General features: G+C 37.1%; 1 protein-coding gene across 1 annotated transcript in view; it reads left to right on the top strand.

Moving 5' to 3' along the window:
- EMCN (endomucin) overlaps positions 1-12150 on the top strand; it is a 94485-nt gene that overhangs the window by 54525 nt on the left and 27810 nt on the right. Inside the window, exon 5 of the mRNA XM_036095817.2 lies at positions 6857-6895. Within this exon, the coding sequence (XP_035951710.1) occupies positions 6857-6895 (39 nt within the window). The remainder of the gene's footprint in view (positions 1-6856; positions 6896-12150) is intronic.

Genomic DNA, 12150 nt, shown 5'->3' with positions numbered 1-12150 from the left:
GAATCTCAAGTAGACTCTGAGCTAAGCATGGAGCCTGACTTGGGGCTCGATCCCAGGACCCTGAGATCATGACCTGAGCCAAAACCAAGAGCCGGACACCTAACCGACTATGCCACCCAGGTGCCCCTCATTTCCCATTCTCTTAAATTTCTGAGTATTTCTCCTATTTAACTATATTATTCTTCCTGGAGAAGACACATTCTTAGAATCCTAGAACTTTTAAGATAGAAATTGTCACTAGTTTAGTGCTCTGACTTTATAGTTAAATAAATGAGGGCCTATTGAATGAATTAATAAATCAGTTTATTCACTACAAGTCTTTTGGAGGGGATCTGTGTGCCTGGCATGCCTCTTCGCTTCTGGGAATGGCCAGCAATCCTTTGCATTCCTTGGCTTGTAGATGCATCCCTTTAATCTCGGACTCTGTCTTTACATGGTCTTTTTCTCTGTGTCCTCGCATGGACTTCCCCTCTGTGTCTCTTCTTCTGTCTGTACGTTCTCTTCTTATACAGGTACCTGGAATTACCAAGATCCTTAACTTCATTACAACTGCAAAGACCCATTCCAATAAGGTCATACTCACAGGTTCCAGATACACATGTTTTTAGGGGCAGGAAGTCACCATTTAACCTACTCCGGACCAGATCTTGAACTACCTTTGCCACACCTAGATTCTGTCGTCCGTGCATTTGTCGTTGTCTATATGTAGGATTACCTCGTTGGGCAGTGAGGGGGGATTTGAAGGAAATGTCAATCACAGGAGTCCCTGCTCTCCAACAGCTACCCTGTGGAGGGATCACGTGTAAAGCTCTGTTGTACAAGTACAAAACTTGCCCTCTTCCTGAGTTCCCTATTTTTGCTAAGGGCTTGAAAATGTGGTGTCCTCTCTGACTCTTTTTGTTCATTTCCCGCAACGGCACATCCTGTTGGTTTCTGAGGAGAGAAGAAAAAAGGAATAGAAAGATGGTGAGGAGAAAGCAAAATGGGTGCTTTTCTTCTAGTAATTTAGTGATTCAGGTATCTGTAACCAGATTTCAAAGCAGGTGTGGTGCACACGGTAAGAGATTGGCAGAAAGGGAGGACGACGGCTCTTTCTCTCTCTGGTGAATTCTCACTTGGCTGAGGAAAGAAAGTGGAATAAGATGATAGGTAGAAGGCACATTGAGATGGGCACTATGCCAATACATTACTCTACTGAACAAGGACTTGGTAGAAATACTTCCCATGATTTTGCCCAGACAGATTTTTTGCTACCTCAGCATATACAATATTACTGACTTAAAATCTGAAGGGAAAGTCTGGCTTTTGTCAAGTGGAAATGAATAACATGTGTAAGTCATCAGTAGGTTATTAGGTAAGAGTTAATAACACTTGTATATAGTAACTAGTTTATCAAATATATATCCTTCTTGTATAATTTATTCTAGTTCAATATGGAATTTATTTTTATACGAAAAGCATAGATAACTGTACAATAACCAAATACACATTTTATTTTATTTTTTATTTTTTAAAGATTTTATTTGTTTGTCAGAGAGAGAGAGAGCACAAGCAGGGGGAGGGACAGGCAGAGGGAGAAGCAGGGAGCACGACGCGGGACTCGATCCCAGGACCCTGGGATCATGACCTGAGCCGAAGGCAGATACTTAACTGACTGAACCACTCAGGCGCCTCTAAATAGACATTTTAGATATACTGGTGGCTGAACATGAGAACAGCCTATGCCTAAGCCTTGCTTTTTAAGGCACACACCTTTCTTAAAATAAAAATTAGGCATTTCAATCATGCCAAGAGGAAGTTGGCTTATTGACTATGAAGCATGTTTCTGAAGCGAGATTGCTTAGGTTGAAATAATTGCACAACCATTAATTTGTACTGTGGCCTTTGGTAAGCTACTTAACTTCACTGTGCCTCAGTTTCTTCATCTGTAAAATAGCTATAAGATTACAACCTCATGGGATTCTTGTGAGGAGTAAAAGAGATAAAATATAAAGCTTAGAAGAGTATCTGGCAAGTAAACACAACAAATGTTAGCTACTATTTTATTAATAACAATCCTTACACAAGCCAGGCAAAGTTGGTATTTATGACACCAGTTTCACAAACAAGGAAACAGGTTCAGAAAGACTAAATGACTTGACTAGGGTTAAACTAAAAGGATGAAATTCAAACACTGTTTTTCTGCCTTGAGCCCCGTAAACTCTTCACTACACCACACTTCTTCTCATTACAACTATTTTACATAAAGTATCTAAAGGTAGTAGAAAACAACTTGCTTTTAATTGGGTGTATCATATGCTTGACAAGTTAAGTGTTCGATAATTATAACGCAAATTGGCTGGCTGGCTGGCTCCCTGAACATAAGCCTATGATTCTAAGAAAGGTGATTCTCTTGCTGTCGCCCACCAGGCCAGATTTATTCATGACTCTGGTTTCTCTCATCCTGCCCCCCTCGTTTGCATGATCCTATTCTTTCTTCCCCTCTTCTTTCCTCCAACTACTTCTTCCAATTCTACGCATCCATCAAGGGCCTCTACAAGATTTTGCTTCAGTATTTCCCACAACTTAATGAGTGTCACGAGATATGTAAACCATCGGCACTATTATTTATTTAGTGCATTTTTTTAAACGGATGCACTTTTTATTCTTAAATTTGCTTGAAAAGAAAACCATCATAAATGAAAAACCTGTTTCACTAGGCATCAACAGGAGCTATAAAATCACCGATATAAACAAAATATATTTAAATTACAGCTAGATTTTGTTGCTTGCCAAAGGCACTTAGTTTGAGGCTTGCTCCTTCTTGTTTAAAAAATAAATCAAGATAAGCACGTTAGATATTAACGACACATTTGCATTAGATTGTAACTTTGAAAGTCCCTCATTGAAATAACCAAATAAACTGCAAGAAGGCTGAAAAGCAAGTAACTTTCTCATTGAATGTTTCAATCTTATTTCAAGTCACTTTCCAGTACTGCCATATGGAACCTCTCATAAAATGTTATGCATCTCAGCCTTTGGAAAACAGTAAATTACCAGATCGCTCAGCCTCATTATTTCTTTTGTGAATTGCACCATTTACCTATGCCACTTATTTGGGAACTTAGAACATTTCTTACATGATATTTAATTCATTTGTATCATTTCATGTTGGCAGATACAAGAGGAATTCTCAGGACAAAGCAGTCTTAGGCACACACAAGTCAAGGTTTAGCCAAACCAGAAATACAAGTTGACCCTTGACCGACGTGGGTGTTAGTGGTGCTGACCCCCTGCGCAGTAGAAAATCCCCGTAGAACTTTTGATTTCCCAAAAAGTTAATTACTAATAGGCTTCTGTTGACCTTACAAGTAACATAAACAGTTAATTAACTTGCTTTGTGTGTCATATGCATCACATACTGTATCCTTACAATAAAGAAAGCTAGAGAAAAGAAAATATTATTAAGGAAATCATAAGGAAGAGAAAATACCTTCATAGTACTATACTGTATTGAAAAAAATCTATGTATAAGTGGGACCACACATTTCAAAGCTGTGTTGTTCAGGGGTCAACTGTTTTATAACAGTTATAATGAGGGCCAATGCAATGTATAAGCGGATGAAAAGGAAAACTTGAACTGGTCATAGAAATTATTTTTAGGCAAATCAGTAAAGAATTATATATGGAATATACATGGGAATGGCCATATATATTCTTTCTTGTTGCCTGTTAATGGTATGTTCTACAGATAACTATATACAGTTATATATGCATACATAGCTAGAAACACAATATCCTTTGTAAGATCCTTTAAATAAACCCTATTTGTCAAAGTTATTTGTTGTATTGCTGTTTAAGCTTTCTGTTTTAAAAACTAATTGAGTGAAGTTTAGCTTTGGATTAATGTGGATGAAAGTTTAGAAATTTAGAAGTTCATTTGCATTTCATAAGACTTCCATCTCATATTACAGAATCAAACTGGACACACAGATTTTAAGTTGCCAACCACCCTGACTAAGGTTTTGGTCTTTACTAAATATCTAAGTTTGAGAATAGCTTAACAGAATGCACTACACTCATTTGCCGTCTGACTTCACTCACTTTGCTATAGGTCAGAGCTTGGACTTTTCTCAAAACCTGTGCATTATGAAAGTTACGAGTAAAACTCAGGAATAATTGCAAATGTCTTCACATTTCATTAATTCACACTTAAACCATGTTCCATAGCATTCATCTTTATTAAGCTTTTATACTGACAGAACTGAGTTTAAATTGGAAGTGCCATATGAAAACATTTTATTGTCTTCAAAATAGTATCTCTTTGATTTCAGACCAAAAAAAAAAGGCATATATTCTAGTTTTGATTAAATATTTAAGATTTGAGCAGAATTTTGCCCTCAGAATAACAACATATGCATTAAAATACAAAAGTCTGGATTTCTTAGTACACTCAATATAAGGGTTTTGAAAAAAATACTATTTTTTTAAGATTCAGCCTTAGACATAGTTATTTTTCTTTAAATGACATGTCCCTCTAAAATTATTATGCATTTCTGAAGGCTGATTAAAAAAACTCAAAGAAAGAATAGTCAGAAGGTCTTGTCTGATACAAGTTTAAAATTTTTTCACTCTTAATGAAGTCTATCAGCAAGAAAGGTTATGACCTGATATTAATAGCAAGAGGAACAAAGGGTTTTGATTTTCTTTGTATCCTAATCCTCTAGCAGCTGATAAATAGTTTAAGTGCATCTTCCAAATCCAGCATTATGCCATGTTCAAAAGTATTTTAACTAGTTATCAAAATAGAAATTAATTACATAGGTTTTCCATGCAGAGTAGTTTATTGGATAGAAAAGCTGTCCTTTTTAGGAGAAGATGGACATTAGAGTGGCCAGACCTGATTTATAGTCATTGTCCCCATCTTGAGAAAGTAGTTTCACTTTTCTCAGCTAATATTTGTAGATCTGTAGAATGGGAATGATGTCTCCCTTGCAGACATCAGCATAATATATGGAACTGATTATAGAGTTCCCTTTAAAAGTGGTAGCTGTCATTATCCAGCTAGCAATTTTAAATAAATCATTTTCTTTCCTTAAAAATTGAATTCAAGTAAGCAGAATTTGTCTTATTATTACTTTTATTTTCTATTCTCACTCAGTCTTTCCACCTTTTTACTAGAGACCTGGTGGTAGGAATCACGGCTCTGAATAAAACAAATCTCTGTCCTCATGGAGTACATTCCACTGACAATAAACACAGTTAAAAAAAATTAAATAAATGTCACTGTAGTAATAAAAGTACTGTTGAGCAAATGTAGCCATGTGGTAGACTAGTTTGAAGAGAGACATAAGGAGACCACTTTAGGTGAGGTGGTTGGAGAAACCTCTCTAAGTGGTGACATCTGAGCAGAGTCACGAAAGATAGAAGGAAGCCAGAGTGTAGCCCGAGAGAACACCAAGACGTTGGGAAGAGCAGGCAGAGAAGCCTGAGGCAGGAAGAGCCCCATGACGTCACCGACTGATCAGGATGAAATGGGGCTGAATGGCTGGGAACAAATTGAGGAGCAAGGCAGGGGCCATGTGGTGGAAAGACTTACCAGCCATAGTAAGAGGAATAGGGAGCCATTAGAGCCGCGAAGTTTAAATTTAAATAGATTTTTCTAGGTGACTATTGCAGGGAGAGAGATGGATGCTGGATGAACAGTAGCCAATTAAATAGTGAGTATATTTGGAATATATTTTGAAGCTAGAGCTCATAGGGATGAAAAAAAAAGGAGAATCAAGAAAGGCCACTATTTTTTGGCTTGTGCGGTTGGGGGACAATGGTACCATGTGTTGAACCAAGAAAGCACGGGAAAAAGCAGATTTAAGGATACCAGTCAGGAGTTCTGTTTTAAGCATGTTAAATTTCAGATGCTGATAGACAGTCAAGTGAACACACAAAGGATGCATGGATTTTTTTTTTTCTTTTTTTGAGAGAGAGAGAGTGCAGGGACAGAGGGGCAAAGGGAGAGAGAATCTTATGCAGCATGGAACCCAACCCGGGGCTCGATCTCACTACTCTGAGATCATGACCTGAGCCAAAACAAGAGCTGGATGCTTAACCCTAACTGAACCACTCACAGGTGCACCAGCAAATGGGTATTTTAAACTATCATTAATGGGTTTCTCTTTGTTTTAAAATCATTTTCTGTATTTTTCACATGACAGATTTTGTTCATGGTGCATATACGTAAAGTTGTTAAAGTGATGTTTGATTATAATTTTCTCAAGTAATCTTATTGTAGAAAGGTCATCTGAACTATATTTACTTTAAAGGAATTCCCTAAGTTTGAGAGGTATCTGTCTGAACCTTTCTGAAACTTTTTCAAGTCAAGAGATGTGTCATATCTTAGTGGGAATACGACACATGGCGGTGCCACTCATGAAGCCCCTCCCAAAAGATCTGTAGTTGTCTGCAATATCCTGGTTTATTGAGGATGTAAAGTTGGACCAGATGCTCTAAACCAGGATTCAATAAACTATGGCCCACAGGCCCAGTCTAGCATCCCACCTATTTTTCTAAGTAAAGTTTCTTTGGAATAGAGCCATACTTACTCTTTAGGTATTATGTGTATGGATGCATTCACAGTACAATGGCAAAACTGAATAGTTACAAGAGAGACTTAAGACCCACAAAGCCTAAATTATTTATTATTTGGCCCTTTAAGAAAAAAATTGGCTGACCCAGCCCGTATGATTTTATGATTTGAAGAAAAGTGAATTAGAAATGAAGTAGGATCTATATCCATTTACCACCCGTAACAATTGTGAAATTAGATCTTATATTCAATATTTACTTTTAGTGATTTTCTTTTCTTTTCTTTCCTCTGAAGCTGAGAATCAGAGCTCAATCAAAACAACAGAAGCACCAGGTAAGTTAATTTTCTTCTCTCTGAGAATACTCATGAGTAAAATCCCCAAAATGAGATAAAGGAGATCAGTGTGAGAGCAGGGAAAAATAGTACAAGGGAAAACATTACATGGCAACTAAAATGTTTAGGAGAACTTGCATTAAAAAAAAATACAGACCAGAAGATAGGATGTGCCTGAATGCTCTGTGGTGAGAGTGAGTGGAACCAGCCCTGGTAAATTCATGAAGCCTGTGGAAGTGTCCTTTGCCCAGAACCCACTGTTCCTGGTCTGTTTCTGCGGTTGGCCTGCCCTCTTCCAGAAGTATAGTGTATCCGTGACTGTCTTCTCTGTGTTTCCCAACACAGCCTGATCCTGGCAGCCCGAGAGTTGATGTTAGAAGCCACAGTTAACAGCCTAAAATATGATCACTCCAAGAAGTGCTTGTGTTTTGCTATCCTAAATTTTAAACTGAATAAATTGAGGGTGATGGCTTAACAGGAATTGAAAAAGATCGTTGGGCAGGGAAAGATGGTACCATTGAATGTTTCTGTTGTTTTGAAATCGTAATTACTTGGGAGACTTTTATCTTCCTACATCTTACCTCTTACTTTTATAAATGACAAATCTCTTAGGTTCTCAATCTTGGTCACTTTTGGTATATATAAGAATGAGAAATATGTGAAATAAACGTAGAAGATCACGTAACTTAAAAAAGTCAGAAAAATAAAGCCATGAAGATTATGACCGACTCGGTTTTCACAGCAAATGTACTAAATAATCATCACAGTCTACCTTCCCCATCAGGTGTTTAAGGAACTCAAAACTGAAATGATTATGCTGTTAACTTTTAATTATTTATCTTCTATACAATATATCTCATGAATAAAAAAGTTATTTTAATATTAATCCTCTTTATTTCACCTCATCACTATATTTTTTTCATTCTTATTTCCATTTACATAGTCTAGAAATGCACTAGAAAAAGCACTGGGAAAAACACAGCAAAACAAAACATAAAAACAATGCATCCAAGCAAACAGGACAGCTTTGCATTGGTTGATGGTTTGCACTGTTCTGGAGAAGTCCTTACCTTCTGCTTCATGGACTGGTCATCCAGGAGAAGTTACAGATGGAAGAGAATTGAGAAGTTGCCAAAATCATCAGCTCCTTAAAAGGAGGGATTGAAGCACGCTTTAAGAAATGAATTTACAAAATGCCAGCTTTAATTATAGTTGATTTTTAACTATAATAAAAAGCCCATTTACACTATTTAAATTTTGAGTTATAGAAACTAGTTCCCCTAAAACAGATAATAAACACATCATTGATTTGAACAGTGGATTAAAAAGAAGTGAGACTGGGGCGCCTGGGTGGCTCAGTTGGTTAAGCGACTGCCTTCGGCTCAGGTCATGATCCTGGAGTCCCTGGATCGAGTCCCGCATCGGGCTCCCTGCTCGGCAGGGAGTCTGCTTCTCCCTCTGACCCTCCCTCCTCTCATGTGCTTGCTCTCTCATTCTCTCTCTCTCAAATAAATAAATAAATAAATCTTTAAAAAAAAAAAAAAAGAAGAAGTGAGACTGATTTTATAAACTATGAGAAAAGTCAGTCTTAACTTCAGGGATATATGTTATGGGTAAAGACTAAATCCAGACTCACTCAAAAAGAAAAAAAAAGTGTAATGACAAGGTATTCATTACACATCTGTTGACAATTGTAATCATTTGTTTGTTCAGTCATTTGTTTGTTATCAAAGATGTTCAAATATCAAATTTGTGAAAGTCACCCATATGATCAAGAATAGGCATCTTACTTGAAATAATTAACATTTTTTTTAGGTGGAAGTTGAGGTAGAATTCTAGCCTGCAGGATTACTATTATTACTTCTTCCTTTTTATAAATATAAGCTAATATGCATTTAGCCTTTGATTAGATCATATGTCATTCTCACATTTGGCATTTTCTTTCATCTTATGCATCCAGCTTTCATTTTCTTGGAAAAATTATGTTTTACCACTGACTTCAAAAACTATTATTAAGGGTATAGAAATTGATGGTTGTTTTTACATAAAACTTTTTTGGGAATTCAAAATAGGTAAGGCAACTGTACATAAAGCATCAATTATAAGAAATTGTACATAGATATAATGAAGAAAGATAGTCTTAGTAATAGGGAAATGATCGATCAAGGTCTGAAGACATGGCCATTCAGTCCATTCAATAGAGGAAAGGTAGTATGAGGTGGATCATTGTGTTTAACAATGCCAAGCATGAAGAATTCATGCTCAATGTCTGAAGTATGTGGGAAAGTCAAACCTCACCTACCGACTGTAACATATATGGTAAGACCAGAAATTTTGTATGATACTATACTAAATACACAGAACCGTATATTCAACCAACCACCACTAACCCAGGCATTTAATAAATAGTTCTTCTGTTCCATATATGTAACACTAGGTAAGAGTTATGAGTGATACCTGGAGCCTGCCTTCTTACCAAGAAGACTGGTCAGCATGGTAAAACAAAGAAACAAACAAACAAAAAAACTGTAATAACTCTTGTAGCCATATAGGTCCACAATGATGTGTCATAGGCAAACTTCAAACTTCTTAACCTTAGGTTAAGATTGGAGAAAGGAGAAATTTTTTTTTTTCTCCATTTAGCTGTGGTTGTGTTAGACATCAGATTTAGAAAAGCAGTTTAAGGAAGATGAGGAAAATGTTCATGAAAGAAGTGACTTTGTAGCTTCCAGATTATTCTGCCTACTCATTTTTCTAGCCCTGAGTTCAGAGCTAATGAGGAAATTGAAAGAAAAATCATGCAGGGCTATTTATCCCCTAGAGATATATGCAGGAATCATATGGCCATCACAACAATTTTAAGCAATGATGGAATTCACTTTTCTTTAGCCTTATCATTTTTCCACAGACAAGCAGACCTAATAATGTGTCCTTGAAAATGAAACTCTTGATTTCTTTGAAAAGAGACCTTAGATTTGAAGAAAAGGGGACGAACATGCCTCAGTGTATTGGGAAAGAAATAAACCATTTGCCTTCAATTTTCTGGAAAATACAACTATATTACTCAGGGTTCTCCAGAGAAACTATATATATATCTATGTATAAAGATTTATTGTAAGGAATTGGCTCATGCATTTTGAAAGCTGAGAAGTCCCAAGATCTGCAGCCAGGAGGCTGGAAGCCTAGAGACCCAGGAGAGCGAATTGTGTAGTTCCAGTCCAAGGCCTGAGAACCAAGACAGCCAATGGTGTACGTTCCAGACTGACAGCCAGCAGGCTCGAGACCCAGAAAGAGCCAGTATTTCAGTTTGAGTCCAAATGCAAGGAAAGACCAATGTCCCAGCTCAAAGCAGTGAGGCAGGAGAGTTCGTTCTTTATTTCTTATTTCCTACTGAGGGTGATTCAGCCTGTTTATTCTATTCAGGTCTTCCATTGATTGGATAGAGCCATCTGCATTGGAGGGCAATCTGCTTTATTCAGTCTACTGATTCACATGTTAATATCATCCAAAAAATACACTCATAGACATATCTGGACTAATGCTTGGCCAAATATCTGGGAACCCCAAGGCCAAGTCAAGTTGACGCATAAAATTAATCACTGCAACCACATTCCCATAGTGATCAGCACAACTTGAGAACGGTCTCCTTGTACCCATCTTCTTTACTTTTTTAACTGTGTTTCACAACCTCAATTGCATTGTAGACATTAATTTTGATGGAAAATTAGAAGCCAGAACAGACATGACAAGTCCTACCAAACCTGACCACTGGCCTTCGGAAAGGAGAATGCTCCAGCCGGGCATATTCATTGTGCTCAACACCCTATGTAATACTTGAGAATTGGTTGCTGACCTCTAGGAATTTATATAACGTGAATCATCAATCCTTCTATGCAGAAGGTTACTTATCTGAGTTTTCTAACTTTGAATAACAGAATCTTGAACCAACTGTTCAGGTAGAATCCACTCAAGCTAGAAATATACCTATAGCAAAGCAATATCTAGAGGCTTATTATTTTTTTAACTTGGAAATTTTATAATGTTTTAAAGATTAGTTGAGAATAAAAGGACTCACTAATGGAAGATGTCAATATTGATGTGATAGGGCGCCTGGGTGGCTCAGATGGTTAAGCGTCCGCCTTCGGCTCAGGTCATGATCCCAGGGTCCTGGGATCGAGTCCTGCATCAGGCTCCCTGCTAGGTGGGGAGCCTGCTTCTCCCTCTGCCTCTGCCTCTCTCTCTCTGACTCTCATGAATAAAATAAATAAAAACATAAAAAAAAAGTATAAAAAAAATATTGATGTGATAGGGTCTGCCATAAACTTTCACTTAAGAAATTGTATAAATCTGGGAATAGCTAAGTGGTTTCTCCTCTAGTTCAGAAATCTGTGGAGTCTCCAAGAAGTTCTTGTGTTTCTCTAGTCTACAGGGAAGGTCACAAGAACTCACAGTCTCAACTGATTAGCTACCCAGCGTTCACTTTAAGAACCAATACGTTTTAATGTTATTCCTAATGGTGTGTGCCTTATAAACTCTACAGTGTGCTTTATTTAATATATTAGGAATAATTCTCTCTGTCTTCTTGTATGTATCTGCATGGTCTGATTTGGCCCGTTGAAGGAAGGAGGTGTTTAGTTTGTCTCGATGGAAAGAAGTTTGTCTTGATTGGGGTCTAAATTGAAATAGGCTATATTTTCTGTAACAGAAATAAGAGGCATGAACTTGTAACTCATTCCTGCTGAAATGCAGCAGCAGGCAGCATAGAGTCGTGTTTGACAACACAGACTCGAGAGCCTGCGTGCAAATCCTGACTCTGCCATCTCGCTGTGTGACTTTGGGCAAATCACTTCATCTCCCTGGGCTTCAGTTTCCACTTTGTAAAATGCAAATATTTACAATGCAATAATTGAATGAATTAATATTTGTAAAACACTTAGAACAGTGCCCGACACATAGGATCCCAAAAAGGTTTTAAAAGAAAATCCTATTCAATATTTTAATGTCCATATTTTGAAATGCTTACCTTCATATTCTCAGAAAGCATAACACAGTTACATATTATAAAGCTTTTCAGTGTTTTCAGGTCCGATTTTTCAAATTGTGAATTTAAGGTAACATGATGTTTCTATGTTAGGGGAAGGGTAAGAACATTCTAAACCTTTAGAATGCTGAGAAAAAATTTCATTGATTTCAATGATAATGATGCCGTTAACAAGTAAGAGGAACTTAACTCACTTAAAAGCTGTTGGTTACCT

The sequence above is a fragment of the Halichoerus grypus genome, chromosome 3 (assembly GCF_964656455.1).
Source record: "Halichoerus grypus chromosome 3, mHalGry1.hap1.1, whole genome shotgun sequence".
Taxonomy (NCBI): Eukaryota; Metazoa; Chordata; class Mammalia; order Carnivora; family Phocidae; genus Halichoerus; species Halichoerus grypus.
Note: the sequence above shows the minus strand (reverse complement) of the source record. Positions and strands in the feature narration are given on the sequence as shown.